The sequence below is a fragment of the Ischnura elegans genome, chromosome 7 (assembly GCF_921293095.1).
Source record: "Ischnura elegans chromosome 7, ioIscEleg1.1, whole genome shotgun sequence".
Classification (NCBI taxonomy): Eukaryota; Metazoa; Arthropoda; class Insecta; order Odonata; family Coenagrionidae; genus Ischnura; species Ischnura elegans.
The window spans coordinates 32622244-32647680 of NC_060252.1; the positions used below are offsets into that span (position 1 = coordinate 32622244).

At 38.1% G+C, this 25437-nt stretch overlaps 1 protein-coding gene across 1 annotated transcript in view; it reads left to right on the forward strand.

Moving 5' to 3' along the window:
• Positions 1 to 21201, forward strand: part of LOC124162461 (O-acyltransferase like protein-like) — a 38211-nt gene extending 17010 nt beyond the window's left edge. Inside the window, exons 4-13 of the mRNA XM_046539000.1 lie at positions 954 to 1039; positions 2919 to 3112; positions 3763 to 3923; positions 5116 to 5284; positions 5714 to 5904; positions 9339 to 9474; positions 10858 to 11047; positions 12827 to 12969; positions 13951 to 14059; positions 18783 to 21201. Coding sequence (XP_046394956.1) covers positions 954 to 1039; positions 2919 to 3112; positions 3763 to 3923; positions 5116 to 5284; positions 5714 to 5904; positions 9339 to 9474; positions 10858 to 11047; positions 12827 to 12969; positions 13951 to 14059; positions 18783 to 19021 — 1618 coding nt within the window. The 3' untranslated portion in view covers positions 19022 to 21201. The remainder of the gene's footprint in view (positions 1 to 953; positions 1040 to 2918; positions 3113 to 3762; positions 3924 to 5115; positions 5285 to 5713; positions 5905 to 9338; positions 9475 to 10857; positions 11048 to 12826; positions 12970 to 13950; positions 14060 to 18782) is intronic.
• The last annotated feature ends 4236 nt before the right edge of the window (positions 21202 to 25437 follow it).

Sequence of the window (25437 nt, forward strand, 5' to 3'; positions counted from 1 at the left end):
ATTGTCCCTTCCAGCAATGAGAAATTGGTGCGCATTGCCATTGTATTTGTAACTCCACGTGCTCCAGGCGACTCAACCATCGAAATGTCGCAACAAAGGAGATCCTAACCTGACTGAAAACCGGACAGCAATTGAGGACCCTAGAAGTCAAGGGTTAAATGTGAATTTTATTATGATTTGGAGATAAGTGGAGATAATGGTCTGTGGGGAATAAAATATTGTTGTAGCAAAGTGATACAAGTTAATCTCAGATAAGTATATGTACATAAATTCAGTGATTCACATGTATCCCTTCATTACAATAATATTGTGTACCTAACCAACCATTACCTGCTTTTATCCCCATGATTATAAAATTGAACTAATACTCCTTGACTTCTAGGTTTCTCAATTTATCTTTAATTTAGATCTATCAGTTCAATCAATACTCTCACAAAACTTCCGCTCCGACGATGTTTTTCACAAGGTATTGCTTGTTTTTATCGTATTACTACGTCGATTTACTTTTATTTACACCATCATCCTGAAATTATCATAGAGAAAATCCTTATCTACATTTGCTTGTATCTCAAATTTGAAACCATCTCCATTTGTCTCCCTATACCTACTATCTTTCAATGAATTACTGAGACCGCACCATTATTTTAAAAAAGCCCTGTATTTAATTTTAACTATAGAAAATTAAATAAATAAAATATTAACTATCTGTTCATAGGCATTACCGTTTCAGGAAGCTGATGGCGCCGCTGTTTAAATAAAATCATAATTTCTAGCCAAACTTAATTTACGCTTTTTCCTGAACTTGCGTTCACTTGAAATATTGCAGTGGCTAGCTCACGTACTAAGTTCACTTGAATTGCAACACTATGCTTGAAGCCTTTAGGAATTCAAAACGGTGCTATTATCTTTGGTAACAACAGCAATTTATTTTGTGTAAATTTCTCTTGATACAGGTGTTTTATTGTCTTTTTTGGCCTCATGGTTATCATTGGAACGTGCTACGAAGGATTTGGGAGGGCGAAGCCGAGGGATAACAATGGTCAGTATTTGAAAGTGTCCTTCTATTGTCATTCTAGTTTTATTTATGCAGAGGGTGGCAATTAGCGACCCCTGAAACAATGTCCTGTCCCCCGCGAAACTACTAGACTCTGTTTTAAGACCGCTTTACACGGGGCACGGAATTTCGCGGGTTAGAACTGAATTAATTTCTAAAATGGTATAGAATTGCGAGAATGCACGAACGAAATTAGATCTGTGGCTTTTTTTTGCCATCTCACGTCCACCCATTCTCGCATGTGTTCTAGCAATTGATCGCTTTACACGACGCAATTTTGACTGCGCCTTCGTACACACGTCAGATTGTGCAAGTACGTGCCCCGTGTGAAACGGCCTTTAGAAATGATGGCTCCTCTTGTCATAAATGATGTGCTTATTTAGGAAGTATAGTACTTTAATTCACTGCATTTAGTACAATGTATCCTATAAATGTTCAGGTATTTGCGTATTTTGTTGCCAGTTGAAGTTTGAAATATGTTTTTGTATGTAAAAAACGGCCCTCAGGCATGAAGGTTGTCAACCTTTGATTTTTTCCGTAAATGGCTGAGGAATGGCTCTTAGGGCATGAGTTATTCCCAGTATTTACAATGAATTTCATTTGTACTTGTTTCGGAGGGATGTACTGTAAGCTAATATGATTTCTTATTGGAGATATGGAAATTTTTGTGATTTCCAGTAACATTTCAATTTTTATTGAGCAATATTATTATTTGAGCAAATGGAAAGGATTAATTGTGCTGTGGAGCAGTGGCGGATACAGAAAAAAACTCAAGGGGGGGGGGGGCGCAACATATCTTGAGTTGTCTTTACTTTTATCGTAATAAAAGATCATAGTCAAGTCACAGCCAAAGTATAAGAAAATTTTATTTAAAGTGATTATAAACATGTAAAAGACAATGCCATCTTATGATATAAAAAAGTTACAATTGTGATTTTGCAATGTTCGGCAATACGGTCGGACCCGCAAGGGGGGGGGCGCGCGCCCCCCGCGCCCCCCATCTGTATCCGCCACTGCTGTGGAGGCAGTTTATTCAAACCTTCAGGTAGAGCAGATATTGCAAGTATGGTAAAGAATGTGGATTTGATAATTTTATAGTTTTATTTTCAGTGCGGCAAACATGAAACGGGATGGAAAGCAAATAAATGAAGTGAGGCATCATCTCGCCAAATACAATTTGCACCGCTCTCAATATCGGCGTATACGCCCAGCCAGTATTCCGGGAATTCTGATTAGTTAGAATGTACTAATTGCAGTCGTTTGTAGGGAAACCCTTTGGAAACCCTAATGAGCGATTCTCGCTTTTGTCCTTCCTTGAAAAACGTACCTTATTGAAACAAACAGCCGTAATAGTTTTCCACACGAATTTTTTACTAGCTATACCAGTTTCAACCATTACTCATCATTTTCTCTCTACTCTTAAGACAGCTCTTGAAAATGACATTTAAACGTTGAAAGCTAGTAATAAATAAGTGTGAAAAATTATTACGCGTGTTTGTATCTAATTTCCACGAGGTAAAATCATCGGCAATCTATATGATACATTATACTCTTTTCCCTGTGATTTTCCATATTTTTGGGGTACCATGAAATTGGCCATCCTAATTTTGCGTAATCACGCGTACCATCCATAATTTTGATCTGTTCGCAGGCCGAAAAGAGAGTTGGCCACTGAATATGGGATCACTTATCAGGGGAATAGCGGGGAAAAGTAATCCCCTCCATGATAATTAAGGCTTCTTACAGGCGTGATCGCTGTATTGAGGTGGCCGTTAGAGTGGTTTATCTGTAATTCTCCGAGAGATCGGCCATGAATGAGGAACTGGACCAGGACAGTTGATGACTAGGACTAATTCCTTTACAGGTGCGTGGAGTCGGATTCTGCTCTCCTTTTCTCTGCTGACCAATGCGCCAAAACTGATCGCTGCCTCCACCAATGACGGAACGATGAATTGCCTGTTCGGATTGAAGTTTTTCAGCATCTGCTGGATCATCTTTGGTCACACGTTTTACAACACCATCATGCTGCCCCTCACGAATCCTTACTACTTTGCCCAGGTAATATATCCTGTCATTATATTACACAATCATGGATTGAATGTTGATGAATCAGTTTTTCACCCGAGAGGAAAATTAAGATATAATTTAAAACATTGAGTAACGAAAGAAATTCCAAGACATAGGGTTTTTTACTGTAATAACTTGGTAATATAATTTACCATTCATCAAGAATGTTATGCATAACATTTTCACTTTGTTATTCTTTTAATAAAAATTAAAACAACAGACTTGGTATAGGAACTTCAATGACTAGGAATTGAGCGGTTTGATTAAAAACGAAGGAGAGAAATTACTTCACTGCGACGAGATATATTCATTCGTTTTGTTAATTGATTAAGTGGAATCACTGAGTTACGTTTTTCCGAATCCGATGTTTATTTCTTGGTAAGACATAATCTTCGAGTCATTGAAATTTCAACTACATGCTTTAAAATTTGATTTCAAAATATGAAAAATAATTTATATTGCTCTATTTTACGATTCTGGAATTTTTATTGGAGTATATTTTACCCTTTACGCAAGCAGAATGTGCTATCTTGTCTATTTAAACTCTATTCAATGAATATCTTCTCAGTATTGAATTTGTTGAGATAGTTTTCGTGTTCCTCCCTACAAGGCTAGAGCCTTATTCCCATGTCTCTTTTCAGCTGCCGAAACAGTGGATCAGGATGCTCGTGTACAATGAGTCTGTCGCAGTAGACACTTTCCTCCTCATATCCGGATTACTACTGGCAATCGTGTTTCTTCGGGAGCGCGACAGAGGCGTGTCCTTCAACCCCATCTTGTTCTACCTCCATCGGATTCTCCGGTGAGATTGCATGTCGTGAAAAATGTGAGAAATTACAGTTGTTCATATTTTCGTGCTATCACCATTGCGTTTTGGTTTTAAGGTAACTTCCAAGGGTATCCCGATCGAGCAATCATTGGCGAATGAGATTATTTCCAACCTTACGCATCAGTACGAGGCATGTTCATGCAATAATTTCGTTGGATTTTTATAATTTTCGATAACGTGCCATTAAAGCAAATTGATACAATTTTCGCTATTATTTCAAATTATCGGCATTTCATTAATAAACTTGATGAGCATAGATGGCATTAAAAGGAATCGTTGACAGAGCTAAAGGCTCTTCCAAAGATCGAGTTTGCGAAGTGTTTCAAGGATTAGAAGAAGCGCTGGCACACGTGTATATTATATATTTGGTACTATTATGAAGACGAAAATATTTATGTGGACGAAAAAATAATTTTCTTCTCAAAAAAATAATATTTTCTTTATTTTATAAACACACCTCGTACTCACTCCTTGCCATAAGTCCTAATTCGACTCGAAGGGTATCATGCAGGTGATGTAGATGGTACTTAAATTGGGGGCTTAAATTATTATTATTATCACTAAATTGTTACAAGTATGCCACTGGCCTGGTGTTAACATGAACATAAGATGCAAAACAATGGACAATTTATAAGAAACCCTTCGTTCCTACCTCTTCAACAGCTTTATAAAAATATGCAAATTTTTCGGGAAGGGCTCAAATAGTTTTGCTGGTCGGTCGTTGGAGTCCCTTATGGCCTTATTCAAGAAGGAGAACTGCTTTGCAATTGTCCTTTGTGATCGGCACTTTATCTTGAACTGGTGATAATTTTTTCCAACAAAGCTGGGTTTTGAAACTTTTGAAACTTCCTTTCCAAACTCCTTCCATGCTTTTTCCCCACTCATTATTTTAAATATGCCACTTAGCCTGCTCCTTTTCCTCCTCTCCTGTAAACTCTCCCACCTTAGAACTCTGAGAATTTCTGAAACGCTCTCCGTTTTCTTGTGCTTTCCCAACACACACATAACTAGCCTGTCTCTCCACCTTTTCAAATTTCTTCAGTTAGCCTCAACTTTTGATTGCTGCACAGCCTCCATTAACGCTCTTGTTTATATTTAATCTGAGGTTTAGTGCACATCTTCATTTCTCTCACGTGGTTCTTCTCTTCCCTTTTACTTGCAACAGACTCACGCCTCCGTACGCAGTGGTGGTGTTCTTCTACGCTACCTTGTTGTATCGTCTTGGGTCTGGGCCAGCATGGGACACTCTCGTGGGCTACAACGCCAAAACCTGCAGACTCAACTGGTGGACTAACCTCCTCTATGTTAATAACTACGTGAAAATTGAGGAACCGGTGAGTGTTATGAGCCAACTTATACGCCGTAGCTTCGATTTTACTCCTAGTGGTTGATGACATTTTTCTACCGTTATGGCGTAAAACAGGTCCATCTCATGATTGTTGAATGTTGCATGTATAATTATTTTATTTCTACCTCCATCATTACAATGTTGAATAAAATGTGGATGAAAATATTTAATTCTGCCAAATATTAACTAATTTTTGAATTATCTTAATGTCATTACACAATTTTTTGGGGATATAAATTCTTAGAAGTGCTATTTTCACTCATTTTTAACAATTTGTTGAGAATTTGATGTAAGATTAGTTGGAATCGGTAAAATTACGGAAACAAGTCACCGTTTGAAAAAAAATATTTTCAATTGTGCTTTTTAGGTTCAATTCCATAAATCATTACATACTGTGCATAATTTTAAATTTCAGTGTATGGACCACTCGTGGTATTTAGCGGTTGACACGCAGCTGTACTTCGTGTCTCCAGTTGTTCTGTTACTGATGTACAGATCTCGAGTGTTCCGCCTGTTTGTCTACCCTATCCTCGTGGTGGTGGCTGCCCTCGTCCCATTCTCCATTACGGCTGCATTCAAACTTCCAGCGGCTATGTTTGTCAACGGGTAAGCGAAAAAGGTACAGGCTCCGTAGATGAATTCTGCTCCCATTCGTTTTAAGTGCTGAATGTCATCTGAATTTTGTGATTGATAATGTTGGGTAAAATACAATTATATGGCTAAAACTTTTGCTGAGAGACTATCGAATGAATCACATAACCACGGACCAATAAAAAAATTAAAAATATTCGTTCGACACCGGCCTTGAAATATGGGATATGGTGCACTATGGTGTTATAAGGGTTGAAAATTTTGGTTTTAACGCCAAAAAGGAGGCTTATTGAGTAGAAAAATTAATAAGTAATAAATTGAGTAGGATAGTTTTTGGCTTTTGAAAATCTAATTTCAACGAATTTCATCTCGATTAATCTGTTTGCTTTTTATTGCTTTAAATTGCTTTGGCAGAAAGTTTTAATGAACCCCCTCCTCCCCCTGCAGGGTCAAAGAATGATGTATTGATATTACGGTCTGTCAGTAGCATAGTAATAGCACCAGCTAATACTGGTATTGATAATAAAAGTAGCACTGCGGTAATAACTACAGCTCAAACAAATAGAGGCAATTGATCTATGTTTATTCCAGGTGACTTTATATTAATTGTAGTTGTAATAAAATTAATTGCTCCTAAAATTGAGGATACTCCTGCCAAGTGTAATGAAAAAATCGTTAAATCAACGGATGTCCCAGCGTGAGCAATTACTCCTGCTAATGGGGGAGTTTGGGAGAATGGCTAAGTTTAAATGAACTCACGACCCAAATTTCGGCAAAAAAGCACCATCTTCATAGTTACTCGAATACAGGGTCATTTTTTAAGCGATGGTGTTTTAAATGGTGTTTTGATGGCGTACTTTTAAAGGCGCTCAGTTTTTGTAATTGTAGGTGGTGCTGAAATGGCAAATCCTGGACCGCGTGTTAAAAAATGTGTTTCGCAGAGTGTGAGTTATCAGAATAAATTCACTAAATTTATTATGTAATGAAGGCATTCTGTGCATGGATATAAGCAGGGATAGAATTCTAAATGAAAATTAAATTTTTCCATCTGTATTTGAACACAAATATGAGGTCTACTAATATTCTCATCTGTGTATGAAATGATATTTGTTCGGAAGCTTAGTTTCAAGGTGGGACAATATTCTACTTCTAAAAACGACATTAAGTTTTTCTAAATCCTGATACTCACCCGTATACTTTAGTCCCAAATGAAAAATGGAGACAGGAAAATGATCTTAGCTTTAACCCATTCTTATATTTATGCAATGAAGATGATACGGTTTAATATTATGCGTTTCAGCTAATTTTGAATTACCAAAATGTTAATTATTCATCGATTTATTACTGAGTGTTTTTATTAAAGCCTGTAGTGAGTTCTTGTTAGGTCCATTTATCTTCCAGTAAAAGTTTAGCACAAACTTAGGAAAGCAGATATTTAGACGGATAAATAAATTTGAAAATACCCATGATAGATCTTATAAAATAAGCGACTAATTCACAACCTTTTCCACCAAGTCTGGAAAAGGTAATATTACCATAGTCTCACAGTAAATATAAGTATGGCAGAGTTTCCGCTTTAACTCGTGCGATTAAAATTGCAATTAAAAAAATCCCTGATCAAGTGACACCTGATAAATCTGACTGGCTGATTCTGACGATTGTAATGTTTAATTAATTTTTATTTCGGTTGCAAGCTTTAGTTCCTCTAAATTAAAAACTCACAAAGAAGGAAAAATGTCAACATTGTCGTAAAAGCTATTTCTTAGTATTAATTTTTTTATATTCTCCATGTTAAAAATGAAGATGAGGGTTTCAAAACGTTCCTCACCTTTTGATTGGTGTGGAGCAACCCTAACTACTCTGTCAATATTTACTCTGATATTTTACCAGTGTATAACACGTAAATCACGTATAGTTTCGCTCTAGGGTCATCATTTTCGACTCGCAATAGAGTTGAGTTTATTTTCGTGTTGACCTAGAGTTTGACTCCGCGGGTGGAATATAAATAATTTTTGTCTTTATGCTTGTCTCACCCTCGAAAGAAGATATTTATAAATCACTGGCTTTGGACATTCGTTTCGTCTCGATGCCATACTTTGACATCGGAAACGACATCAATTGTGCGTAATCGATGAAATAGCAATTATTCTGGAGATTATGCATCCCTACGTGCATACGATCACAAGTGGCCCTCGAGGCTCGAGCTGAAGGTCGTTTGCGCTTCACAATGGGCTGAAATCGAAGAAAATAGACTGTAAATGTTTTATACGTTTTCTTTACCAAAGAGGTGAAACTTCGCTTTGAAATTATTAATTAAGTTGCGTGGGACGTGTTGCATTTGTAATTTTCTTTTCCCTGGGCATTAATCAAATATATGGCCTCAGGGCTAAGCAGAGTTCGTGAAAAAAACTCACATCGATTTTATCGTCAAATAACCTTAACTAACTTCTCTCTGAAATTTAATCGAAATGCATATAGAAAAAACTATTATACTATTTTGTTTTGCAGTCGTTTCTCTAACATTGAAGGTTTTTCCAAGATTTTTAAATATTATTAATCTTGGGATTACTTTAAAACCAGAGACAAGTTAACTAGCATTATTTTGGAAATTTTCACTCACAAACTATTTATTGTATTCTCTCATGATTACATACATGTAGGCAATCATTATAGAAAGGATATGCAGACGCAGCGCCTCGAAAGACCTACCTAAAAAAAGTAATGGGGCTTGAAGAAAGACAAAATGTGACCGGTGAAGCGTGAGTGATTATTTATAGGTTAAGGCCAGTTTTACCCCATCTCACTCGATATCCAAACACTTTTTTGCTATGTGGGTTTCATCGGAGACTCGGGCAGAAAACTGAGTTGGAACTATTGCTTTCGATGGTGCGTAAATGTAAAGTGAACATCAATTCTGAATCGTCTCCTTAGTCAATTTACCAATTAGAGTAAACCTCGCTAATAAGGATCAATCATGTAACGAAATATCGCCTATAACGAGGTGAGTTCCTGGTCCCTTGGACTTTCATATGATCGTTGGTGTTAATTTCCCCACATGTAACGAGTTCGAATGATACGAAATTCCCGCTATTACGAACTATTCTTTGGTCCTTTAGGGAATTTGTTCCTCTAGTATAAAGAAATTGCAGACACTTTATTGTTCCTTACCTTATCATAAATTATTCTCACGCGTGGCCATCACCACATAGTTGTGATACTGTTGATATTAAAATCCTTCCCTTTAGAGCTGTTTAATGGAAAGGGTGGGGACAATTGTTAAATTTTACGGATCTGTGCTTAAATAAAGACGATTTACAAAATATTAGCCAGCAATCCTGTTATTTACAGGGAAAAATCATTTATTGTGAATATAATGAAATCCCATTTATAAAAAAATCCCATTTATAAGCGAGTTCTACTGTATTTGCGGATTGCTTCTGTGTTTGCAGCCCTCCCGAGGACGTGACGAGAGTCTTCACGCACGTGTACATGCCGGCGTATGCGAGGGCGGGCCCCTACTTGGTGGGCGTGGGCCTCGGATTCTTCCTGCACTACAACCACAAGAGGCCTCTCCTCCTGCCCAAGGTAGGATCTCGCTCATTTTGAATATCCGTTGATACCAAATAAATCATACATTTTTGAGGTGTAAAATCCAAATTTGTCAATTGTGCTATGTACGTGTTTGCACATACATGGTGTCGAGAGTATTTTTTAATGTCGTCTCATTTTTGAAAATTTAACTAAGTATTTATTTTCTCATGTCAGATTAATTTTGTTTATATTTTGGGTGTAGGTAAATGTCAAAAATTGTTTGCTCGGTATTCCCTGACAGTTTAAAAATTATTAACCGTTGATTAATAAAGTAAAAAAAACTTTAAATAACTGAAATAGCAATATTTTCTTCAACAAAAAAGTTTTGGCGCTCTTGCAATCATCACTCAACACCAAAAATTTTTCTGAACTTGTCGTAGATAAACACTATATACTCTTTTTAGCCCGGTCAAATTAGCCCAAAAAATAGGGGTACCCTTGCATAAATTGCCAAAAAGCTGAAAATTTGTATGAAACTCAAGGATACCACTCTAATGAAATTCTGAAAAGTCCCCATCGATCCCGTGAGTGCAAAAAATTTTATTCAAGGTCAAAGGTCTAAAAATTGGTTTTTTGCATTTTTTGGCCAAACGGTTAGTTTTATGATAAACATTGCACAGACCAAAATTGTAGATCAGAAAATTATCTACAAAATTGCCATTTCTATTTTTTCTCTAAGATTTACCGTTTCTGAGAAAAAGCCTTTTAAATAATAGTTAATAATTTTCGGAGAACGCAACAATTTAGTCAAGCATAATACGGAGAATACTGCTCCAGCCTACATTCGAAAGGCTTTTTCTCAGAAACGGTAAATCTTAGAGAAAAAATAGAAATGACAATATTGTAGATAATTTTCTGATCTACAATTTTAATCTGAGCATCATTCATCATAAAACTAACTGTTTGGCCAAAAAAATGCAAATAACGAATTTTTGTGACCTTTGACCTTGAATAAAATTTTTTGCACTCACGGGATCGATGGGGACTTTTTAGGATTTCATTAGAGTGGTATCCTTGAGGTTCATGCAAATTTTCAGCTTGTTGGCAATTTATGCAAGGGTCAATGTCTATTTTGACCGGACTATTTGTATGATTCACCATTTTGGTTTGGTCATTTTGGTCACCAGTGGTGAATTTCTGTTTTTAAATGTTGAGTCATTGCATTAATTGATGCAAAAATAGCTATCTAACATCAATTACGCTCGAACACCTGTATTATTATGTTTAAATGAAATGTGCTGAATATTTTACTAAGGAATTTTCCACATAAGTGAGGATATGGAATCATATATTCCTTGATGTCTAGCATTACTTTATTCTTCTCTTTTTAAAAAAGAAACTACTTAACCCAGTCTGATTTTGATTCTTTCTGGTCAGTATGTGGTGGCCCTGGGATGGACATTTTCCACCGCATCACTCTTAACCGTCATATTCGGCGTGTATGGTTTGATGCAAGTGGACCACGTCTACAATGTATGGGAGTCATCGTTCTACGCCGGATTTCATCGGACAGCCTGGGCCCTTGCATTGTCTTGGGTCATATTCGCTTGCATGCATGGATACGCTGGTTAGTAACTGCTCCTAATGCGAGTTATTTTGAGGTAGTTATAAAGTTTGGTTTTGAGGTGCGCCCATAGTTAAGGTCCTTCCATTGAATAATACCACTCGAAAAGTTGGTTTGCATCGGTGAGGGTAGAGCTTACCCCATACTAGAGAACAGTGGCGCCGACTCCATGGGGCCTGAGGGGGCCCGAGCCCCCTCAAAAATTCGTTATTGGTGTGAGGAAAAAATGTGTCAGGCTTTTCGATTTTCCCCGTAGTGTCCAGTAATCGAGATTCGAGTTATCAGGGTTCTAATGTTGATCATATGACTCTTCTAAAATGCTTAAAAAACTTAAAACTCACTACTTATAAACTTTCTTGGGGCAAGATCCCCGGTTTAGGCCCCCAAATATTTTTTGTAAGTCGGTATCCCTGCTAGAGAACATGCGTGCCTATTTTCACACATTTATTCAATTGTTATTTTGAGAGTTATAAATTATTGCGTAAGCAAATTATCAACGAAGGCGAAACCCTCGATTGGTCCATGGGGATGCATTCCTGAGGCCAGGCTCGTAAGTCATGAGACTTTTACGCTTGTACCTTAGGATCGGGGGGAGGAGAAGATATAGAAGGAATAAGGAAGCATTAGCCACGGTAGGATCCCGTCGATGTTTCCGGGTTAACCACTAGAAAAACAGAATTAGAACTTTCTTAAGACATGGGAGACCATTCATTGATATGAACGATCAAAAATGTTTCTTTATTTAAGAAATTGACCGTGATAGTCGAAGCGTAGGCAGTAAATGGGTTGCCGTGGTACCGCATTTGTCCCAAAATCACACCGAAAATCTCATTCTTTTCATGAGGATCTCAGACCGGACGTAATTTAGCATCGTGTCCAGAGGTCTAAATAACTTTTTACCTTAAAGGACGATCATAGAGCGAATGTCATTCTTAGATAGCAATGGTGTACATATTTCAATGCAAATAAAAACAAGATTCCGCGGATGTGATTTAAATTGAAATGGAAAAATCATGGACCATCTGGTGTCCATTTTTTCTCCTCCATCTTCCCTTGTCTGGAAAGATCTATGATTGGTAATTCGGCTGCTCTAATTGTTAATGTTGTTAATTCCGACTTAAAAATTATCCGTAAAATTTAATAGGTATGAAGAAGGAAAAGTATTGGAATTTTAATAAACTCTCTTTTTAAGTATTTTTTCATTCACCAGATCCATTTTCCAAAGTAGTACATAAGTTAAACATTTAAATCTTGGTCTCAATTTCTCGCTATTTAACAGTCACCTTGAGCACTCCTGTAATTTTTTCTTGAGGTATATATAGCAACCGTTGGTTCCGAGCTGATTATCTGATGAAATTCCGTTACGGTGAGTAGGTAGAGATATGATAGAGAGTAAATAAAATTGCATCTTGGTCTTTTGGATTCGTTTTTTTAAATGGTTCATACTAGACATAGCCATCAGAAACCAAGATTATACCTAGTTCATGCTCATAATGACAATGACGTAAGTTGTAATTATTTTTTAGCATTGGAAATTAAATCTAAATCTTAAAGGTATTAATAAAATTATGTAAAATAAAATTGAAATCCCTTCAAAATGAGGCCAATTCTGCGAGGCAATTTTTTCCAAAGTTTCCTTCGTTGAATTAGCGCTTTTATTTTATTTTACATCAATGGGTCAAGGCAATAGGCCACTGTGTCGCCCTTTTGGTTGATTGATTTCATCAAGAAAATTTTCTCCATCGCATGCTTTTCTGATGGGAAAAATCTCTTGTTTTACAGGTGCAGTGAATTCCATACTTTCTTGGTCATTTTTGACTCCATTCGCGAGATTAACGTATTGCATGTACCTCAGCCACTATATTATCATCTTATACTTTGCCGGATCGACAAGGACCAGTGTTTACTTAAGTGTGAATGAAGTGGTAAGTATGACCGATCACTTTCCACTCAATTGTAGATTCTTAAGGATTTGGAAATCACTGCTCTCAATGATAACATCCACGCCTTATCATTATCTTAAGAATAAAAATAAATATCAAAGATTCCTTAGATATTTTAAAAGTTATTTATGCTGAGTAACCCTTAGAGAAGGCTATGTGAAATGTTAAAATAACACCGTGATACAATGAATCACACTATTTCAAATGCCAAATTCACCCAGCATCCTGCCTCATCCCCCTCAGTACTTACCTCAATACCTTACTCCCACACCTGCTAATTCAGCGGTCGCGGGTTCGAATACCTCCTGATTGGTTTTTCAAAATCCAGGGCTTGGATGCTTGTCCACAGGTGAAATGGAAGAGAGGGCTAAATATTCCTAATTTCGTTATAATTATTATTATCAGCATCATTAAAAAAATCATGTTCTCTTACAGTTTCACTTGAGCTTTTATGTATCATTTAAGATCACAAAAAAAGGTAGCTCTTTACTGCCACGTTGAATTTAGAAATTTTTTCGTGATATGATTTGTTAAAATTAAAATTGCTGTTTGAAAACTAATATGTGCATTAGGATTGAGGTTGAGTGCTTAAAAACTATTTTGTGTTAATTTGGGGATGATACTGATGACTAAGATGACGACAGACGCAATAAAAACATATGACATAGACTTTTATTTTTATTGATGGATTTTTGGTACTATTATATTTTATTGTTTTTTTCGATGTTTTGGGAGAGTGGTACCGCAATGTAAAGCTTAAAAAGTTCTATTTTTGCTATCGGTCAGCATTGTATCTGGTCCATTATTGGTAATGGTTTTATTTGATATGATTAAAAATCATAACAGTGTGTGTTATTATCAATAGGTACCTTAATTCTCTTTCTACCTAACCTCCCTCACTTCGAGTTGTCTTTGAGTGTTGAGTTTTGTGGCAATCTTTTAAACGTGCTCTATCTCCAACAGGTGAGGAACTTCTTCGGAAACCTCGTCATCGTTGTCTTTGTCTCCATGGCACTGAGCCTCACCTTCGAGTTTCCTTTCGTCGGCATCTCAAAAGCATTCATTAAAAGAGGTAAGATCTTCGCAATATTACGCCACTCTCCTGCATACACTCTAAATTCGAAGCTGTGCTTGCATACTGTTTTCATTCGAGCAAGGGCTCAGAAGGTCATTTGCTTTTCTTTCCCGCCATCGATCATTTAAATAGTAGCAATTACTCCAAACAAGACCATTACTCCAAATCGTGGTTAAAAGACATGATTTAAAAATGCTGAACTATCCAGGGCCGGGCAACCCGGTCGACTGCCGGGGGCATCGTAGCTTAAGGGGCGACCAGACGTCCAAACACCAAAAAAATTTTGTTTTTCGATTTTATAAATGTTTTGTGTACAACTTCCTTGTGTAATTTACTTTTATACTTGTGGAGTAAAACCTCGTAGTTTCATTTTAAGTTTCATGGCTATTATCTATATAGAAATCAAACATATATCCAGTGTCGTAACTAGGAACATGCCTTGGGGGGATGGAATGGCCTCGGGGTGCGACCCTCCTAAGGAAACGTCCGAAGGTTTAAGGCTAGGTCCGGGGGTTTGTGACTCGTCTAACTGCCATGATATTTATAAACGATCTTTAACTTTAGGCAAATGCAGTTATTATTTGTCAATACTAGACAATAGCTTTAAATATATTTTTTTATTTCTCTGAGGCTTTTGGGGGGGGGGGGGGCGGGGATCTATCCTTTCATCCCCCATTATTACGCCACTGCATTTATCACTATCCCTAGTATTAAGTTTTTTTTTTGTAAAAAATGAGTCTATGTTAAACTACTTGGATTAAAATCTTCATTTAACCCCTACAAATACTTTCTGATAACTCTTTTGTAACGAAAAACGTACGCTGTAATGTATGCAAAAAAGGTGATGGTACACATACTTTTGCAAAAGCTCCTAACTCACTATTTTAATGTAAAAAGAACTCCCGTGGGAGGTTCCCCGGACTCCTCGTTTAATTGGGGGGATGTTTCATACCAAACCATCCGGTAGGGGAACGACACAAGGGCAGTTTGACCAGGTAAGTATTTTGCCATGAGCCGCCCCTTGAACTATCAACGCCGCCAATATACTTAACGTGTGCATATGCTTCGCCGGTACTTACTGGATGCCTCTTTCATTCGGTGCGGTCAGTGTATGTGAATGGAAGTGGTTGGGGGAGGTCATCAATGGGGGCGAAGTGCTGCCCTCTGATTGAAAGCGAAAACAAAAGAGTCACGCACAATAGAACTGCCTTGTGAGGTCTTTCACCGCGTGAGGCGCGTTGTCTATTGTCGGCCGCCGCCGCTGTCATCTTTTTCCAGTAGGTACCTACCGTCCTCGATTGCGTAATGTTTCCCCAAGGTCGTCCTCTTCCTCGGCTCTTTTGGTCGGAAAGGAGTTGCTCTGCATGGCTCCCGATGGGCATTGTAACAACATATTGGGCACGAATATCGTATAAATTGTATGACATAAGGTAAACATTTGTAGAGCATGTAAAAGTGAATCGGACAGTAGAAACATGCAATTTTTTTTTAATGGGAGGCATCCCATGTGGGTCGTACTCTGTACATTTTAATGTGGGCCCGTGAACAAATTTATGAATGTATGATCTTAGGTTTTCCCGGCGTATCAGTTGCAGAAAAGTTTCTTGGGTTTTCCACCGGTTGATGTCGTCCATGTCTCCCAACGTTTCGATCCGCGACTTGCCTTTTCCGAAAAAAATTTCCGAATTCGGAATATCCCTTGAGGATGATCAGCAAGTCGCGGATCGAAACGTCGGGAGACATGGACGACATCAACCGGTGGAAAACCCGAGAAACTTTTCTGCAAATTTATGAATAACGACTACCCACCACAAATTCGTTTGTTTAGCAAAAAAAACTGTGATATAGCATCATATTTGTTCATTTAAGACCGGTGTTTTTGTGCTACATTCCACCATTAGCCACTATCCCTCACCAGTTTCTTTGTAAACTTATGATTCACTTTTTTCATGTCCTTCATGATTTTCCCAATTGACTATCCTCTCGATAATAACTGCTATAACTCTAACTTTAGGGGTAGTTTGATTAAATCTATTGGATAATTTTTCCCCATGGTATACCTTTAAGTTATCTCGACTCATTGCTGTTCACTAGTAGTACCTCGAATCATTGTCACGTGAAGCTGTCCATTTGAAAACTACCATGTATTAAAAAAAACTAAAAAAAAATGCTCTTGAGCCATCCCATACATAAGTGTAATGGGGTTCAAATCCATGCTAGATTACATGGGTGGATCGGTTTAAATATGACGTGTCCTGGGCATAAAATAGCTTTCCCTTATTACTCCGCCTTAGTTATTGAACATAAGTTGTGAAAATTTCCCTATAGACCTGAATCCTTGAACCTCGGTCGTTTTTCTTCTCTTGCCTGACCAAGATCCAATTGTTAACCAAAACATATTGTAAGCCAAGGTGAAACTTCGCGGACTAGTGCTCCGTCGAAGAAACTAAGACAATAGACGAACCATCTTAATTGGTGCTTGGCCGTTTAACAATCAGCCAATTAGTGAAAGCCATTGATACTAGTTGGATGAGGTGGGGTGAGGTACAATACGTTACTTTACGTTTTCGTTACGGTTACATTTGTTTTCGTCAAGCGAATGTTGTTCCAGTGTTTATAATGTCAGCGTTACTCAGTTTTCATTGCTTTCTTCACAAATAAGAATATTTCGTCGAATTATGGAAATTATGTCCATGTAATAATTGCATTGAATGGCCGCATAAGAATTTTGATGCACACGTAAATTTACATGCACTGCAGGCGACAGGGGTAGGAGTCAAATTTCAGCTGGAATTACTGATTATTAAAATTTATGCTGTTCTAATATCACTGTATGATTGCATATCGAGTTTCTTGATCGACCATATAATTTATGTGAGTTTCCTTCACGGTGATTCACGGTTTTTCATCTTTTGATTTCAATAACCGATAATGCAAACACTTCCGATAGTGATGATTATATCGTAAATTGTAATTTTACCAAGCAAGGAAGTTTAATAAATTAGCAGTTAAACAATATCTATTCTTTACTATCGAATAAAAATTAGCGAATATAATTTTCTGGGTCGATTTAGTCCACACGCGGGGAATGACGATACCTAATGCCGGTATCATCCTCTCATCAGTCGAGATGGCGTTTCCTGCAAACGATTTCACCAGCACTGTATTGATTGTCTTTCTTGTAAGATGATAACAGAGAATCAACCGTCCTTTCCTCATGCAATGCTCATAAAAATCAGTGTTTATAGTATATTTTTCTGGGTTTGTTTTCGTTTACAGTTGTATAGTGTCCTTCAAAAATATAGGAGATTGTGACCGTAGATCAATGTAAATTTACCTTCTTTCGAGAGTAATAATCAGTCCAATACTTCAGAACATAAGCGCATGCGTCGTGAAATCATTTCTATTCCTATACAAATTACTTCGCAAAGTACCCGTTTACGATTTCTAACAGTCCAATGCGGGTGACGATGATCATAAAGGACGATAAAAAATTGAGTTGGACGCTTTTTTCGAATAAAAGTATCGCAAGACGTGCACAATTTTCTCAGGAATGTGAATATATATCTATAGTTGTGGTCGGATAACAGTTGGATTTTACAAATTATTTGCCTGTGACCATTTTAATCGATATCATTAATCGTGTGTTGATCCTCATTCGTTTTTGTTTCAAAGCAGAATAGAAAGTATTTCGGTCATGCCGCTGAATTGCGATCTTTTTTTTTAAATTCAAATACGTAGGTATGTTTTGTGAAAAAATATGAAAAAAAATGAAAATTATGAAGAATTAAATTCACGTCGAGTACAAACTACTCCACCTTGGGATAGAGGTTACGAGACTTGAATACCCTGAATGTAAGCCAGCACCCTATTTATAGGAGGTTTAATGCCAAGTGCCAACTTGGGCAGTAAACCTCCTATGGTCGGACGATATCGCGACATGTCGTTTCTGTCGCATTCATAAGATTCCGCGGATGGACGAGTTCTCTCGCGTGGCAACTTTTAAAAATGCTCGCTAGATGTCACACTCATCGTACCTTGTAACGCCAAAACGGCCGATGGCTGAACTTCTCACTAACGACGTTGTTGCGGACGTGTAAGGCGGGACATTTGACATTTCGATTGCACCGTCACTGTTGAGCATTTCAAATAGTGGATTTAATGGAACGCTCTGCTCGCTACTTTGCACCACTATAGGAAGTTTGGAGCCAATACATGCTTTATTGGTCGGCCATCATATTGATTATTGCATGCTGAATTATTTGATGATCCTAGTAACAATTGCAATGCATCAATGAGGTTTCTCAATGTTATGAAATGTCTTGAGGAAAAGAAACTAGTAAATGCATTATTGCTATTATTGGGGCCCCGATTGACACTGAAAAAATATTTTCACTTTTCTGTTGAAAGCTTCTCTATTTTTGAGCAATAATATTGATAATACTCCATTCTTGCAAGCAAGTATTAAAAATTTCCGGTTGTTAAAGGGTTTACAATTCTGGGACAGATAAGGGTATTGCGTGAGCTTGGTGATTCTCAGCCTTGGAGGCTGGTGTAGTGAGCTAAGAATTGCTCTTGACTATCCTCAACTCACAGGTTGCCCTTAGCCCTCGGCTACTGCGCTGCCTATTCCATTTCTCTCAACGTGCTTTTTCTGAGTGTGGAATATCTGCTAATATCGACGTCTCTTTCCTTCTTGACTTTACGTCGCCGGGTACAGAGGGAAGGCCTAGGAGAACGGTTGACATAGGCAACCAGCCGGACGACAGCGGCACTATCGCTGCCCCGCGGGACAAGGGCGAAGTATCACCAGAGTATAGCTGCAGCGGCGCCAATGCTGACCACCCCATGTTCCCCGACGTCGAAAAGGGCTCAAAGGAGGAGACACGGAGCCTGGGTGACCGCGCTTCGAATACCAAGCACGCCTACTCCAACAGTGCTTACGAGTCCACTCCGTGACTCGAGCCAAACGTCCGAGGTTGGTCGTGAAGCGTGACTTTTGGAGTCAACCTTTCATGTGATATCCATTGATTACTTCGATGGCACTATAAGCGATCGATTGGTACCAAGGGTCTTTGGAGGCCTTTTTTTGGTGATTGACGCTCTCCGTGGAGTAAATAATGCAACACAGGTGGATCCACGGGTTTTAGCTTCAGCCACTCCTGCGCTTGAGTTGTGTTTCGCCGTCACATTGAGAAACAGTGGACCTCCAGGAATCTTAAAGTTCGTAATCGAAGTTTCCTTTAATGCTACAGACTGCACAGAGTCGCAGCGATAGTCAAATCATGGGGAAAATGAGTACGAATCAGTCATTGTCAACTTTAGCATACATGCTCTGGCACAGATTTCGCCTTACTGTTTTCGTTTACCTATGGCTCACTGAGTTACTAAATGAGTATTTCTGTGTCCCGAAATATCAAAGGCGTCAAAGACGTTGCTAGAAAATGATGCTTGAGGCACGATAACTGTACCATAATAATTCTGGGATGTTATTTGTAACCTTTTTGTAAGAGGTTACATACCATCGGCAACTGGGAGGACCCTATAGTTCATTCTTGATAGTTAAAGAATTCCCATTACCAATGATGATTCCAATTGCGGTTAATTCTGTGGATCCTGCACAAAGAGCTCATCTCTGTATTTGTTTACTTCTAAGTCAAGTGTTTCCTGGGATATACTTTAATTTATTTTGTCATCGGAGCTGTTAATCGCATCCTAGACAAGGAGTGGGGATGTTGCATGAGGTACGACAAATGGTTCGGATAATGCTGAGGTGTTATCTACAACCAACTTTTTGAGTGAGTGCCTACGATCGACACCTTGGAGGACCCTGAAATTCTTTCCAAGAATTAAAAAATACCCATAACCAATGATGGCTCCAGTTCCAGTAAAAATGAACTTCCTGGAGGGAAAATGAACTCGTGAGCCACACACGTTAATGAATGATGAGCTTGCCAAAGTGACACCGTGTGTATTTTATGTGTTTTTTGTGCTGTTCATAGTGGTAATTTCTCGGCAGTGCTGAAGGATTTCCGTCCGACATCTGCCCGCACAGGTCGTATGGCTCTCTTCATTGTATGGATTACTTTTGAAATGAAAATTTGAAGATCAGTAGACGGAGTGCTTGTGGGTGGTGATGGTGCTTTAAAATTGGAACACCACAACCTATAACTGGAGGTACGAGGGACATCTGTTATTTATTATGCCGTATTACTATAGGTGTATGCGAGAAAAGTCACATTAAAAGGCACTTTTGTACATTCCACAGTTATTTGTCAAACTGTCTAATTAAGACGAAAAGTATGTCATTTTCAATATGTGTATTAAATAGATCGACCAACTACCTTTAACTTGATACTGAAATAATTTACATGGAAAGAAGGTCGCTAAAACCTTCAGAACGCACAAAAGTGGCATTTTATGACTATGAGTCCCGTCAGTTATGAATAATATAGGTTTGTCCTTCGATTACCGAGGCGCAATTAGATTATTAGCACAATTACAACATGCAAATTTCATTCGAGCGCTCACAATTATTATCTGGGTCTCTAGAAATTCAGGAAGAGTTATCCAACCAAAGAGAGTTGTTATAAATGATTATGAAAATAGAGAGTAATATACACAATTTATTATTATGCAAGCGCGTCTGGGCGTAACTTCTTGTACGACTTGGCCGGAAAAGCTGAAGAACCGCGGTTTTATCCCCACCTCCAATATGTAGGTATTTGTAACAATAGAAATTGCGTTTGCCAATGTAACTCTGTGAAAGTAATTTTTCACAAGCATTCATTGACAGTTATGAAAATGTTTTCTAATTTGATGAAACGATTATTAAAGGTTGGAGCTAGCGGGCTTCTCTATGGTAGACACCGATTCGACTCTGGTATGTCAGGGTTAGCCAAACCTTGAGCAATTAAGCAGTATATATTTGAGCGGCAATCCAATGAAGTGACGATGAAGTCAAAATCAAGTCAGTGAGTCAACTATGCAAGTGTCAATGGCGTCAGTCTTCAATTGGGATCCGTGTAATTTTTATGGTCAACGGTTTGGGTGCACAGGATGGGCCTCTTAAGGATACAACCTTGAGGACCGGGACCAAGTTTCGAGACTTATTCACCCAGTCACCTCGGAAAGGGGAGGAGAGGAAGGAAAAAGGGAACAGAAGCGCCACCGTGATAAGGAACCCGACGACGCCTCCAGGGTAGGGGTTGGCATGGAAACGTATGGGATGATAAAATCTAGATGCCGTCATGAAGGCGACGCGAGCTACCACTAGCGAAACCAGATTTGATGTTCCTAAAGAAATGGAAGATTATTCAATGAAGAATGATAACCTTACCATTCAGTGGCGCAGCGAGGGGGGAGTTTGGGGATAACCTCTCCCCCCCCAGAGCTCAGAGAAATTTCTTTTACGACGATATTTTAATGTGACAAATTTTGCAATTAATATTAGGGGGACGGATGACTCACAAACAAAACGTCAAACTAATCATACAGCCGTAAAACTCACAATTTTGAATAATTTCTCTTAAACATTTTCGGGGGGATGTCTCCCGCACCTCCCGCTTACCCTGGCGGGTATCCCACACCCCCTAGATCCTTCAGTATTAGTTGCGCCTAAACCCCCCATAGACTTAATTCCTTGCTAAGCCCCTGTTACCATTTTTCCATTGATAATTCCTATGGTCAGTTGGAAACGAGTACCCAGGACGGGCTCGCAATGTCACACTCCTGAGGTACGGGAACGAAGTCCGAGATTTTACGTCCATACTCTTCCGTAGGGGAGGAGGTGAAGAGGAAGGAAGAAGGGGAAAGAGGCGTCGCAGCGATAAAGAGCCCGACGACGCCTTCAGGATAGGGGTGGGGATGGAAAGGTATAGGACGATAGAATCTAGATGCCGTCATGAAGGCGACGCGAGCTACCATCAGCGAAACAACATTTTAGGTTATGAGAAGCCAGGGGGGTACCAGTGATTTTCTTTTTTGAAACAGAGTTAGGTACAGAAAATGATTAAAAAATAGACAAAAGCTTGGTGGCCAAGGGATACAACTGATTCTCTGATCTGGGCATTAGGTGGAAAATCAAATGCACTAATAAGTATCTAATTGATCTCGTTTATTTTCCTTACCAAATTTCTATACTTAACTCTGTTTAGAAAACAAAATCACTTGTACCCCTTGGTTTCTCACCCCCTAATTTGAGGTTCGTACGGAAATGGAAGAATAATCCCACCATTTTTCCATAGATAATTCGTATGGTCAGTCGTGCCTTTATTTGACATCACGTTGTTACAAAAACCGATCCGACACCTTGGAAATTTACGTAACTGACCAACAGTTGTTGGTGCAACTCAATTGAATAGAATGAAATGTTGGCCGCTATCTACTGCGCGATTATGAGCAGCAGAAGCCAGGCTGAAACCCGACCGGGCCATCTAAATATGGCCGACTTCCGTGTATTTTAAATTCGTAAATACGCTAAAATCTATCGCGAGAATAATGCGTTTTGAGGTGAGAAAAAATGTCATCTAGGATCCGAGTAATCTGTCTTCCAAGTGAAACCTGATCCAATTTGGTGATTGGTGCGAAGCGTCGAAAGATCGAAATGCTTTCGATCGAAATGTCCCCCTCACGAGCCGAGTCTCTCGAAAACACCCTCGGAATGCGTGAAGTGCGGGCAACGAGGACCAGAGACTGTTTCGGATGACCTCCGAAAGTGCATTGCTCGTGATTTGAAAACTGTGATTTTAATTAATATGTAAGATATTTTGTTTTTCAGTCACCTGAAATTGAGAGATGGTGCCTTATTTTTCTATCTGTGTCATATTTGTATGTTAAATGTTTTAAAATTTAATGAATTGTGTTTTTTACGCAATAAATGTTTTCAATACTAACCGATATGAGCTTTGACACCTTATTATGCTTTAACAAATGGCTATACCGGTCAATTAGTAATGTTTTTTTCTTTAGTCAAACCGAAATGACAACGCAGACATTCCTGTTACTTTTTTCTGCACAAATAACATTATTTACACACTAAGAACATTAATTGCTGTCCCATAGTTTTTCCTGCATCCAAATTTTGAAATGTGAACGTGAAGTGAATGCTAATTATGAACTATTGTTTCCTTATTGGAGTTATGGTCACGAAATAATTTTTTTACTTCAGTATGATGCCGAACTTTCGGTTAATTTATGTAACTTCATCAGGGCTCACAATGCGTTATTATTAATAATAAAACCATTGAAATACTGTATGAATGATTTAAATGCCTTTTGTGTGTTTGTGCAAATGTCCAGGAATTGAGGTTTCTCTGTTACTCCATTGTTCTCTTCAAGATGGATGTGGCAAGTGGTATCGCTTGATTGTTCATAGTAATTCCATGGCTTTGCAATAAAAAACATATGAAGCCATAATGAAGGTTAAAAAATTATCCGCAACTTTGGCTTTTTGCTGAAGGAAAAAATGTATTTCATGGAAAACTTTCCATGAAGGACATAACATAGTTTAAAAAAAAGTGGTTCTAAATAGGGAATTGCTAAATATCAATCCACAAAAAATAATTGGAAATCAATATTCAACGATGTAAAACAACTGATAGATGATTATAGATGTGTGATGATATTTCACCATTAAAACATTTTTTCCTCTTGTCTGTTGGACCACATACCATAGTTTCACGGTTTTTCAGCTATTTCCATTATCCTATTTAAGGTGGACGTAGCGAATGCCATTATAGACTCCTGCAGTCTCCAATAGAATACAAAATTTTGAATAATCCATTAGTCTTCAACATATATTACTGACTGCTGTGATCCTTTACCATTGTGTATAAATGAGTTGAGAGATAACGTAAAGCCATTAGTCCTTATAACATTAGGGCTGTTTCCCACTGAATAACGCGTTCCAAAAATACTGTACAAAGATCAGTTAAATACAGCTTAAAAATGGATAAATTGATAATTTCTTAAGGTGGCCGCTCAAGGTATTTTGATAGACTTTAATTTACTTTCATGCATTTCTGGGAGTCTTAACGACTTAGTTATCTTCCACTCAATATTTATAATGCCTAATCGTTGTCGACTCTAGTTCAGGAGTACAATTTCTCATTGAATTACGACGATTGAATCATTACTTTCATTTATTTTGGATTATTTGCATGTCCGTTTCAATTGAAGATCATGGCCTATTAAATAGAGACAAGTGCGCGTCTTCAAATTTAATTTGCTGTTGAGGACATTTTTTCCCAACAGAAATTCGTCTGGTTATAGTGTTCCAGTCAACGCACACCATAGATGATTGACCAATTAGGTAAGTTTTCATAGGTCTCTTCTTGCTCACTTCAGTTGACCTATCTTCAAATCTCGTATTAATTACGACTACCGAAACCCTAGACTCTTTTCTAATTTAAAATATTCATGTTGATGAAGTCACAGACAACTGAAGCAGTTTAATATAATATCAACAAATAAATTTACTTGTGACCATCGGTTGTCGGGATGTCTTGCTCACCGCAGTCGAGTCTATTTGCATTGTCTGAGTGAAAGGAGATGACTTCAGTGATGTAAGTAACAGATATTCCGATCAGAGTCCTTTTCTGCCGTAACATAACCATTTGCAACCGGTGAGGTCAAACAGCTGCCATTCATTCGGGGTTGGTTTTTGTACATGATATATTTGCTATCTATTTAATGACTTATCGCCGCTTGAATACGCAGTACACCACAAAAAACATTGCTCTGATCCTGAATTCTAGAATGATGACTTTCAAACATCTAATTCATTTTGTAAATAGATTATTTACATACTTTATGATATTTATATCAATATTACATACTTTTACGGGAAAGCTTCATTAGCTCTTTGTAAAAAGATTGGAAAGAAATAATATAAGTTTGAATTTGAGTTGATGCGAAAATATATTAGATTGAATGAAAATACCTTAGAATATATACATGTATATACTGTATGGAGATATTTTTATGCTTCTAATCTCATGATCTTCCTTGGACAAAGGCGTTAGATATCTTAAGCACGTGACTTCATTGGTATGGATAAAGCTCTTAATGATAAGGCTCTGATTTTCAGTGTGATATTGGGACCATACATTGATATTTCTGGCGACGCATGTGGCCTTGAATGAACGAGACGGGATGGTCTTGTTTACCGCAGTGGAGTGTATTTGGGTTGTGTGAGTGACAGGCGATGAGCAACACAATTGAATCAAGCAATCAGCCGAGTTCGGAATGAGACCGCGCGTCGGCTATTCTTGAGCCAGCCCCATCTGGTTGCCCAGTGACCCACTTCCGGCCGTCGACTCGATGACTTGCAGAATAAAAATCCTCCGCGGTTATAAGCATATAATCATGTCCAG